The following is a 12,749-nucleotide window of genomic DNA, read 5'->3' on the forward strand; positions in this document are numbered from 1 at the left end:
TTGTTAATACATTCATTGCTTCTTTGCTTATAAAGTACATAAAGTTCTTTACCTAAAAGATAAATGGACACCCTATACTTTAACATTTTTGCCACTGATATGTTAAAAAAAATGTTGAAAAAAAAAAGTTGCAATTATTGAAGCACAGCTGAATGGCCCCAGAGCACACAGACTCCATTAAATTTGCTTACATCTAATTACTCCTGCCTAAGGCAGGTGACAAATTTATTCTTATAAAATCTTTCTTTATCCAGTACCCCAAAAATAAAATGAAATAAAATCAGTCATTTTCAATCTAATCACTATCTAAAACTATTTGTAGTACAGCATTTGCTCTTTAAGACCTTATAAAGATCGGCTTTGTGCAATAATCATTATAATTATGTTTTTAATTGCTTAATACAAACATTTTCTCCCAGAAACACTGGTGTAAGTCAATTATGAAATCATCTATTATCTTTCAATGTAAGCTATTTGAGTCACTTAAAAACATTGTTATTTTGAAATTGTTATTCTAGTTGATACTATTCTAATTGATGCTATTCTAGTATCCCAAATCATAACTATATCTCATCTGAAATACCTGAAATATCTTTAACAAAGCAGATAAAAATATGAGATTAAAAGTATAATACAGGAAGTCAAAAAGTCCCAAGATTTAACCACAATTTAGACACTGACTTTTCTGAACCTGTCAAAAAAGAAAAATACATCTAGCTCCACTGAAAACCACAGGCTTAATTGTCTTGCCTATATTCCATCTGCTGCATGGAAAACTTCCAGTGATTTTTAGAGGTGGAGAAAGAGAGGTGGATTGGATTTATGTCGCAGCACAATTATACAATATCTAAGTCTCTCTTTTTGCATAACAAGAAAATAAAACAGTAGAGGAAATATATGAAAAACAAACAAGCAAGCAAGTTACTTACAAAAGGAGAAAATTCAAATTATCCATAAACATGTGTTGACTTTCATATGTTAAAGCAAAAGAAAGACAACCTGAGCTCAAGAAAAAAATTTGTTGAAATACATACAATTCCTGAATAGATATTGAAGACGTATTTCACCAGAACAAATTAAGGAAAAAAAAAAAAAAAAACCAGTTAAGAGAAGGGAAGTTGTAACATAAAATAACTGGTGTCAAGAACCAAAACCCAGTCAGATATATACTTGTGTCAAAGAAGTGCTATAAATCAGATCATGAAATGCAAATGTTGATTCTAGAAAACACTGAGGGCAAGAGGAGAAGGCGGGTGACAGAGGATGAGATACTTAGATGGCATCACTGACTCAATGGACATGAGTTTGAGCAAACTCCTCTGGGAGATAGTGAAGGACAGGGAAGCCTGGAGTGCTGTAGTTGATGGGGTCACAAAGAGTCAGACAGCTTTTCGACTGGACAACAACAACAACATATATATGCATTGCAGGCAGATTCTTTACTGTCTGAGCCACCAGGAAAGCCCGTGTGTGTGTGCGCATAATAACTATATATATATAGCAACAATAATGTGTGTTCAAACTTCAGGGAGTAGAAACTGGGGGAGAAATGTTATTGGAAAAAGTAACATACAGGCACATACCAAACACATACAGGCAAAGGATTCAAATTCCTTGAAATTAGAAGAAATAAGAATTGAATGAAGATAACTTGTCAACACAAAGAATCAGTAGCATTCTCCCAGGAGAATGCTTTCTAGGCAGAATTCTGAGTCTCAAATCCCCTCAAAGATACCTGCTGTTGCAGCTGCTAAGTCACTTCAGTCATGTCTGACTCTGTGCGACCCCATAGACGGCAGCCCACCAGGCTCCTCTGTCCCTGGGATGCTCCAGGCAAGAACACTGGAGTGGGTTGCCATTTCCTTCTCCCATGCATAAAAGTGAAAAGTGAAAGTGATGTAGTTCCCAATAAAATTGTCTGACTAGAGTGAAATCCCATCAGGTCTCTCTAAACTGGAATTGGTAAACATTTTCTACAAGCCAAACAGTAAACATTTGGGGTTTTGTGGGCCATATGGTTTCTTTTGCAATTACTCAACTCTTACATTGTAACAAGAAAGTATCCACAGGCAATATGTAAACAAATAAGCATGGCTATATTCTAATAAAACTCTTTCTCTGTTCATCTTTATTTTCAGCTTATAAAATAGAACATATAAAGCCCATCATGTTAAACATATTACTGAAAAAAATACAGCAAGCCATTTTGAATCAAAGGTCAATCCTTTGTATCATTGGGATATAAGGATCCCAAATAGGACTGTTTCTGGCCTGTCTATGGGCTAGTCCCTTAAATTCCTTATATTGATTAGGAAGGACTGAAAAAATTTTATTGTATTTTATGTATGAATATTTTAAAAATTATGAGCTGAAAAATGATTTTGAAAAGATTAAAGTTAATTATAATTAAAGCTAACGAATCCCTCTTAGAACAACGTGAAACATTAAAATATCCCACAGAGCAAAAGATAGAAATTTTTTTTAAAAATCATGAAAAATAGTTAATATCAAATGGATAAAATGAAAATGGATAAGAATAAAAATTAAGAAATTACTTATTGACTCACCAATCTTACTGAGAATCTCTTAGACAACAGAAAAAGAGGAAACACTTGTAAGTTTTATGAGGCCAGGGTAAACCTTATTACCCGTATATGTCATTACTAGGAAAGAAGATTATATCTTTATTTTCAACATGCATGCAAAATTCCTAAACAGAGTATGAACAAACTGAATAAAGCAATAAAGAAAGGGACAATTCATTATGGAGTGTTATATGGCAATAAAAAAACATCAAATACTGATCCAGGCTATAATATACACAAATCTTGAAAACATTATTTCAGATGAAAGAAGCCAGTCATGAAAGACAACATATTGTAGGACTCCATTCATAGGAAATGTGCAGAATAGCAAATATATAAAGACATAAAGATGGGAATATACTGTGAACATACTAATAACTGTACACTTTGAATGGGTGAACTGCATGGCATATTAATTATATTTCCATAAAACTGTTATAAATAGTGTACAGTATATAATAGTTACATGCTCAGACAAAACAGATATAGAACTTTTAAGAGATAAGAAGTGAAATTCAGGAGAGCACATGTAAAAAATTATTTTTAACTGTTCTCAACAATTACAGTGATGGTGGGGGTATTAGCATTGTGATTCTGAAACTGTTTCACACATTGCTAAAATTTTAATATTTGTATTTATTAACATGCTGAAAGTCAACATGAGTTTCTTGGAGCAGAACAGATAATACTCATACACATAGTAAGTAGATAATATCATTCTGGTTCTTCTTGGTGCCAGCTCTTTACCCAGAAGCAAAATGATGAGAATGAGATGCAATCTTTCAAGTAGTTGCATCCTATGTAGGTAAGGTATAAAGCTGCATATTTACTTAGGAAAGAGGGGACAGTTGTTTCCCCTCTCCTTCTGAGAGATTCTTTGGAAAAGTAAAAGCAAAGACTTGTGTCTTCATTTTGTAATGTAAAAAATCTCTCTCTAGGGAGGAATAAAACTAGTGTCTCCAGTTTTACAACCCAGGAGATGTCTCCAAGGTCCAGGTCTCATCCCTCCACCCTTGAAATGTAAACACAGACCTCCAGAGGAGTAAGTCTCTCTGGAGTCCTCTCTGTCTATTCCATCATACATTAAATTCTAATGCTTGCTTTTAACTGAGGTCCCAAGTTGCTGTAAAATTTGCTCAGAAAACCATAATTGTGCAGAAGCATAAATGCATTTTCTCTACAACCCTACTTACATAATATGGTACAAAATAAATGAAAAATTGAGTTAAACCAAAAGATTGGATTGTCAAGTCAGATTCAAACAAATCTGAGACCTTATTCAGCACCTATCTTTACTGATAATTTAAAGAACAGAAGTAAACAAACAACACAGCAAATCAAGCAGAGGTCAAGGACCATCAGAACAACTCTCCATGTCCTTCACTGTCATACTGATCATGCTCTGGCACAGGAGGGCATAAAGAGTCAATTAGGATTATAGCACCATTCTTCATATCTTGCCCATCAAAATCAACTTTCTTTTGCATACATTCACTTTTACTATGACCAGGGTGGTGTGACCAGAGATATTACTGTATAATTAAACTGTGGATTCCATCTGGTTTGAGGATTTACCTGTGTCCCAGACATCATAGTATAGGTTTTAGCAGCCATTGGTTTCCAGATGTCATTGTGCAACATGCTCTCTTCAGGTCAACAAAGTGTTATTCCTTTATCTGTCCAATTTCCACCAATGTACCATGAAAAGACAAATCTCGTTTATATCTGTGGTATTTGGGCCATTAGAAAACAAGCATGAAGGTCACATGTTCAGTAATGTCCTACCATAATCTATGCTAACAGTAGTATGCTAAACTGGCATCTTTAGCTTGGTTTCTGATACTCCTGATTGTTATCTTTAAACACAGCAACTTCCATAATGATTAGAATATTCCATAGTCTCCTCTGGGTAAGTATTTAGGCCCTCTTCCAATACTGTTGACTGACACAATGTTCCATGAAAGTAAATACTCTATTAGTCCAGTTATTTAGAGCTCTGTTGTCCCTCCAGGGCCATTTTCTAGATGTAGTGAGTCTCCTGGAAAAGAGCTCCCTCTAGTGTCTATATTTGGACTAGCAAGTTCTTTTCATCATGATGAGCTTTCAGGAATATTATGTATTTTGGTCTGATATAGAACTGAAAAGTCAGGATCAAAAATCCACACAGAACATCTAGCACAGTAGAGGAAATAGTAATCAAGCCACAATGCGTGTTATTACTATGGTACATTAGTGACATTTGTATAGTTTAGAAAAATGGTTTGTACACAAAATGTAAATCTCATGAGATTATCAATTAGCATATTATGCCAAACACAGCTCTGCCTGGCCGTCACAGGTTTTCCATAAATGTACTTCACATAACTGTTATCAGTAATATCAATTCATTGTATCTCTAATAAGTCCCTCTCCCTCAAGAGCGGTGCTCCAGTTTCCTTAAATGAAGTCCATTCAGTCCAGTTCACTCACTCAGTCGTGTCTAATCTTTGTGACCCCATGGACTGCAGTATGCCAGACTTTCCTGTCCATCACCAACTCCTGGAGATTGCTCAAACTCATGTCCATTGAGTCAGTGATGCCATCCAACCATCACATCCTCCATCATCCCTTTCTCCTCCTGCCTTCGATCTTTCCCAGCTTCAGGGTCTTTTCCAATGAGTCAGTTCTTCCCATCAGGTGGCCAAAGTATATTGGAGCTTTAGCTTCAGCATCAGTCTCTCCAATGAATATTCAGGACTGATTTCCTTTAGGATGGACTGGTTGGATCTCCTTGCAGTCCAAGGACTCTCAAGAGTCTTTTCCAACGCCATAGTTCAAAAGCATCGATTCTTTGGATCTCAGCTTTCTTTATGGTCCAACTCTCCCAGCCATATATGAATACTGGAAAAACCATAGCTTTGGCTAGATGGACCTTTGTTGGCAAAGTAATGCCTCTGCTTTTCAATATGCTGTTTAGATTTGTCATAGCTTTTCTTCCAAGGAGCAAGCATCTTTTAATTTCATGGCTGCAGTCATCATCTGCAGTGATTTTGGGGTTGACACTGTAGTGATTCTGCAGTGATTTAAATGAAGTCCATTACATTCACATATTCTGTATTTGAAGGACTAGATCAGGCTATAGTATTAGTCTCTCAGTCATGTCTGACTCTTTGTGACTCCTATGGACCGTGGCCCGCCAGGCATCTCTGTCTATGAAATTCTCCAGGCAAGAATACTGGAGTGGGTTGGTGTTTCCTTCTCTAAGATCAAGCTATGACAGGAGGTAAAAATCTGCTTTCCATTATACCTAGGTAGGTGTCTTAGCAATATACCGTTCTGTTTTATGCCCACATAGAATGAAAAAGCTCTACTGTTTGGAATTTTTCACCGACATAATTCATTAGTAATTATCATCAGAAAAATGATCAGAATGGTAACTACAGACAATAAATCAATAACTGAGTGGTAACTATAGTAAATAAACTACCCCTATACTGAACCATCAACTGGAACTTTGTCATTCTGTTGCTTCAGATTGCCCAGGTAAAATCTTCAGGTAGAGCTCATATATCAGCAACTTCCATTCTCTGTAGAAAAGAGGTCCAGAGTTTCCTCTCAACGTAAGTAGTCAGTATTAGATCTGAGAGGAATGCCTTAAGTGTGTTATTCTCTAGCTCAGAGGGGCTGGCATGGAGGTCACATGACTGCACTCTGCTAGAATTGTAATCTACTTATAAGTGCTTTCCCATCTCCTCTGATACCCTTCACTTCCATTTACAACCTGTTTTGACCCATACCCTTTCCCCTATGATTGGCCTTTCTGGCTCAGTAGATGTATTATAAAACCATGAGGACAGTAAGAACAGCAGCCTTGTTAACGCTTCTCCTTGGACTCACTCCAAGGTTGATATTACAGATTTTGACAGATAAAGAATCACAGGACACATGGCCCTGTGTTTAGACATAGGGCTTAATTTACCTCCATGGATGAAGCTGTGACATATTCCCAAGAGTCTTTAAGGACAGACACTGTCAAATTTAGTAGTATTAATATTGTGCTTTCTGCACTGATAACATTTTCTTTTGGTGCATGTAACTTTAAGCTCAGGCCTGGGACCAAGAGATCAGGCAAAACAAAACAAAACAAACTTGTAAAATGGGAAAAATAGATAGTTGTATACTTAAATCATCCCCCATCACCTCATTCTTACCTTCCAATCCCAGAAGCATTCCCAGTAGAATCCTGGCATTGCTTGTTACCATAGTCAATGTTAGCATAAAATAATTTAATTAAGCTAATCATTAAATCCTTTTTTCCTTTCTGGCCTTTTTAATTAACTAGTGCATTAATTTCCGTTTCAGTCTTCAATTGTATCACTGCTCTACGGATGTTAACAAATGTAGCACACCTGTGAGATATTTCTTGTCCATTTCTGTGTATTTATAGCAGTGAAATGTATACAATGGTCAGATTATACTCAAGTGGGCCAAAGGAGGGGGAACTGGCTGCTCCAAACTTTAACCATACTTCCCAATGTTGCCTAAGTTAAATCCGGCTTAGGGTTAAACAGGTATCATCCCAGTTAACACTCCTTTGCAGCCTCTTGGGGCTTTTGGTAAAGGTCCAATATAGTCTACTTGCCAGCTAATATCCCAGTTCTTGGCTTTGGGAAATTTTATTCACTGCCATGTTTGTTTTCGTTTTTAAAACTGGCTTTAAATAAAATACGCCAATTTTAAATTTCAGTAAATATATACAGGCATGCAAGCATCAACATAATTACACAGAATATTTCCACCACTCTGCAAAAGTTAATGAGAAAAGTTGGATGCTGTCATTTTCCCACTCTGCAGTCAGTCCTTTCTCCAACTCCCAGCATCTGGCATCCAGTTACTTACCATGTGTCTATAATTTTCTATTTTTAAAATGTCACATAAATGGAATTATATAATATGAGCTTACTTGTATCTCACAACTCTCAAATACTTTCTTCTTTGATCAGTAGGTTAATAGAAGTATGTTGGTTAACTTCAAAATGTGGGGTGGGGATTCTCCAGATACATCTCTGTTAATTTTGTATATTCGGAAAACACATATATATCTTTTCTCCTATCTTTTCATCTCCCTCCTTTTTGCCTCTTTTCTTTGGGATGGCTTGGAAGGTTTTTTTTTTTTTTTTTTTTTAAACTATGTGGTCCTATGCAAGGTAACTAAGTTGGAAGATCTGTTACTTCCCCATGAATAGTTTCTTCACTTCCCAAGAGCAAGGTTTTCATGACCTACTCACATATCATCATTTATGCTAATGGATCTGTGTTCAACTTAATGAATTTAAAAAAATTAGACATATTTATGTAATCAAAACCCAAATCCAGATTTAGATCATTGCCAGTATCTCCCTAGACAATACTTGCCCTCCTGGAGATAACAGTTTTCTAGATTCCTAACACTGTAGATTCATTTTTTTCTATCTTGAATTTTATATGGTTGAATCATACAGAATATACTCCATATATGTGTGTGTGTGTTAGTTAGTCAGTTGTGTCTGACTCTTTGCGACCCTATAGACTATAGCCTGCCAGGCTCCTCTGTCCATAGAATTCTCCAGCAAGAGTACTGGAGTGGGTTGCCATTCCTTCTCCAGGGGATCTCCCTGTCCCAGAGATCGAACTGGGTCTCCCACATTGTAGGCACATTCCTTACCATTTGAGCTACTAGCGATGTCCCAATATTATATATACACATACCAAAAAAAGATGATCAGCATCACTCCAGTGGTATCTCTGGGAAAGGGAATGATTGGCAAGAGAAGAGTTGATAGAAAATACAACAAATTTTTCTGTATTGTGAAAATTTACCATATATTGCAAGAATGTTTTCATGTAATACTTATACAATTAAAAATAAATATTTCTAAATGGCAGGACTGTTCTGAAATCCAATATGGAAATAGTGTTTAAATAAGTCTAAAAACCAGAAACGTCAATAAATACTAAGTGATTAACATGAAAATTTCATGAGTTCACCCACACCTGTAAGACACTGAGGTTATGTAACACAATTATAGAAATATGTTTCTATACATCCATATAGAGCCAACACTCATATAAGACCATTCCATAATTTTATGGCCACAAAACTTTGCTGACACCTTCTCCACATGGAAAAGTCCTATTGTCCTTTTTTTTTGCTTAAATTTTTTCTCAAAATTAAAATGTGTGTGTGTTGCGGGTGGGGGGTAAGCCTGAAAACCTACACTGTATCATTTATATCTGTATCTTTAGAAGGAATGTGCCACTCAGCAAATCTTTCTTTAATAGTGTTCTTGAGAATAATTTCTGTCTCTGTACACCTATAGGCAATCAATAGAAACTATGTGCTATAAATGTTAAAATCAGATCTATACTTTTGTCATTGGAATGTCAAGGACAAATCAACTTGGTTTTATACTTTACCCAAAAGTTTAATACTGTTAATCACCATCTCCAACCTTTACAAAGAGGCACACACACATACATACACACAAATGAAAAGTAATATCAGTCACAGTAAGGTCATATTCTATAGCTCTGTTTTTCTAACAGGTCAGGTTCTCTCCAGGTTATAATCCGTTTTCTAGCAGTGTTGGGGTAGAAGATGTACTGTTCAGTGAAATGTCACATGAACTTCAATATGGAACTATGCAATCTTAGAAAATCTGCAAGTGAGCAACAAAGAAAGTGAGAGCATACTCTGTGGACATTCATAGGGAAACTGAAGACAAATATATCTGTAGTGAGAATTTCAATCAGAAGAGTTGCTGAGCAACATTTTCTCAAAAATAAGAACACAAAACCACCTCATTTTTTTCTTTTTAACAGCTAAGGAGATCAACTGCATGTTCTCAAATAAGGCTTTCCACTAAAGATAACACCTTGATTTCTACAAGAAGAGAGTAGCTTGGTGTTTACCAAGAAGAAATACTATGGAATCTTCCTTTTAACACTGTTTGAAATGTGATTTTATTTGTATCATCTTCCACAGCTTGAGACCTTGTTATTTCAGAGATCAGCAAGGTATACACTATCAAATGAGGTACATGATTTAGGCTTTGAGAACCCTGAGGCTCCAGGGCATTTACTGTTAATAGGCTCATGAAATAAATGAATTGGGCTCAAACCCCATGGTTTCTTGAAAATGAATATAATTATAAAAATTCAAAACAACAAATTAAATGTGTTCACATGTAATATCCATATTTGAATCAGATTACCACCTGCCTGTTGTGTCTATGCTAACCGATCAAATGACACTGTCTCAAACGTGAATTTCTCTTTGTCCTCAACAAAAATCCACTACCCAGCATATTTCTGATACCAGAGAGTCAATCATTCTATTGATACTTAGCATTATTCAAGGTGTATTTAAAAAAAAAGATAAAAATATCATGTGTTGTGCCAAATACAGATTTTAAAAAGCTTAAAAAAATAATCAATCTATACTTTTTGTTCCCTATGAATTTGAATTCCATATCTTATAAAAGGAACTTAAACTGAAGGACTACAATATAATGCCAGTTTAGAGGCAGTTATATATTTAGGGACAAAAAAGAAAGCCAAAAAAGAAAAAAGACTCACTATTAATCACTTTGGTAAATAATCAAAACCCCATTCTAAAACTTACCCTTACTCAATTCCTTTAGCTTATAACTCCATGTTTTTATATTCTAAGTCAATCTTCCTTTTCAGTTTTAACTGTTTATTAGTGAACTCAGATTATCTGAGTGGTAATAGACAGCTCCCTTCAAAGTCTGGCTACATACCTAGAGCTGCTACTTTGATGATGATTGCTTGAATGTTAGATGATATCATCTCTTGGAGCAAATCTTCCTGGTTTCTCTGCCAAAGGTAAGCTAAAGGCTGGAGATTAAGCCTTTTACACCTATAAAATAATTAAAAAAAAAAAATCACATAACATCTTAATGTTCTATACTTAGATCCATAGCAATTACTTTGATTTTAAACATATTGTTTCTTCAAGGATTTTAGCATATAAAATACTTTAAAAAGCATGTTTTGCATAACGAAGTTTATGTATACAACATAAACATGTTTAATTTCCACAAGCTATGCCTAAACAGATAAAAATGAAATCTCCAGGCAGATTAGAAATATTAATTTTAGTAAGACTCTAAGTTTAGAAATCTATGCAAAAAAGCTTCCAAATACTAATGGATGATTATTTTTGTTTTTAGAACTTCCTTAGGAGTCAAAATTGCAAAGCTTATGCAAAATAGGCAAATAAATTTATCCTAATAAAATAATCATATTAATTAGGATAAATTTATATCCTAATAAATAGGAAATAATCATATCTTAACAAAATAATCATATACTGATTAAACTTATAAAGAATTTGACTCTGAGGGGGTAGATATAAATTAGAAGTATGAGAGTTAACAGATAAAAATTATCTATTATATATATAAAATAGACAGACAACAAGGGTTTACTGTGTAGTACAGGGAACTGGAACTATATTCAATATTATATTTTATTTATTTTTATTTTTATTTTTTTTAATTTTATTTTATTTTTAAACTTTACATAACTGTATTAGTTTTGCCAAATATAAAAATGAATCCAACCACCTACAATGGAAAATAATCTGGAAAAAATATATGACTTTGCTATATACTGAAACTTTGCTATACACACTTTGCTATACACTTTGTTATACTTTGCTATATACCTGAAACTAACATAATATTGTAAATCAACTATGCTGCTGCTAAGTCACTTCAGTCATGTCCAACTCTGTGCGACCCCAGAGACGGCAGCCCACCAGGCTCCCCCTTCCCTGGGATTCTCCAGGCAAGAACACTGGAGTGGGTTGCCATTTCCTTCTCCAAATCAACTATACTTGAAAATAAAAGAGAAAAAAGGTGAAAAGATACTTTAATAAAAACAAGCAAAAAGAATCAAGAATAAGCATAACTATAATGACAGCAAAAAAAAAAAAAAAAGAAAAAAAAGAAATCACATCTGAGTGAAAAAGTAATAACAAAAAGTACATACACTGAGCACTTAATATGCTGCAAGTATTGTACTACAAATTTTACATTATGGTGCTGGAAGAATTCAGATTTTGGAGTCCAGACAAATCTGAGGTTGAAACCTCCTAAACTCACTAGCTGCATGACTTTAACAAGTCAGAGCTAAGCTTTAGTTTCCTAGTTCATATATAGGGACAAAAATATTTCTTTCCAAAGTTCTTGAGAAGATTACAATATTGAAAGTGAAGTCAGCCTTTATTCCTCTTTTCTTCACATTCTACATCTAATCTACTACAATGCAGAACGCAATCACTCCTCACCAGTACCACTGGTGACATGCTGGTTGGAGCCACCATCTTTCGGCATACGGGATCCTAGTTCCCGACCAGCGACTGAACCTACACACCTGCAGTGGAAGCAGAGTCTTTTTTTTTTTTTTTTTTTTTTTACTCTACTTGGCAGATAATTTTTATTTTTTTAATATATATTTATTTATTTTAATTGGAGGCTAATTACTTTACAACAGAGTCTTAACCACTGGACTGCCAGAGAAGTTTCCATTCTTGCCCTTTTAAAATAATTTTCAATATAATAGTTGGTGTGATCCTTTTAAAACATAAATGGATCATGGGATTCCTCTGCTCTAAACCCTCCCTTGTCACTCCTAGTAAATAAGCCCTGCAGGGGTCCCACCCTGGTTGACTCTCATACCTCACCTCCCACTACTTGCCATGTTCCCTACCTTCCTCACTTGCTTCATGCCTTTAGTTAGATATAACTTCCTCAGGGAGGATTAATTAATTAAATTAATATAGATTAACTGATAATCAATTAAAAGTAATATAGATAAAAATGTTGTACAATGCCTGGATAAAATAGGTATTCAATAAACAATAGAGACAAATGATTCACTCAAGTCATACTGTAAGTGGCTGAGCTCAAATTTCAAGTACAAAATATAGCTCTAAGCTCCACCATCCCTAGTGTCAGTAAAGTTTCCTGGATGACGACTCCAGCATACATGGAATGCTCTGTCTTGCAGAAAATTCCAATACTTATTAAATATACCACATATTTGGTCATTTACTCATACATGGTCTTAAGCAATATTAATACCACTTTTTTTTTTCTTGCACATATACCTTGACTT

At 34.9% G+C, this 12,749-nt stretch overlaps 1 protein-coding gene across 3 annotated transcripts in view; it reads right to left on the reverse strand.

Annotated features, from left to right (window-relative positions):
• The window catches only part of DPH6 (diphthamine biosynthesis 6), a 189,989-nt gene that overhangs the window by 73,220 nt on the left and 104,020 nt on the right, over positions 1-12,749 (reverse strand). For all 3 annotated transcript variants that reach the window (XR_008699039.1, XM_055537300.1, XM_055537301.1), the window contains exon 5: positions 10,367-10,485. Coding sequence is in view for 2 of the 3 variants with exons in the window: in XM_055537300.1 (XP_055393275.1) it covers positions 10,367-10,485 (119 nt within the window). In the remaining variant the exon portion in view is untranslated. The remainder of the gene's footprint in view (positions 1-10,366; positions 10,486-12,749) is intronic.

This window comes from Bubalus kerabau, chromosome 10 (assembly GCF_029407905.1).
Source record: "Bubalus kerabau isolate K-KA32 ecotype Philippines breed swamp buffalo chromosome 10, PCC_UOA_SB_1v2, whole genome shotgun sequence".
NCBI classification, from domain to species: Eukaryota; Metazoa; Chordata; class Mammalia; order Artiodactyla; family Bovidae; genus Bubalus; species Bubalus kerabau.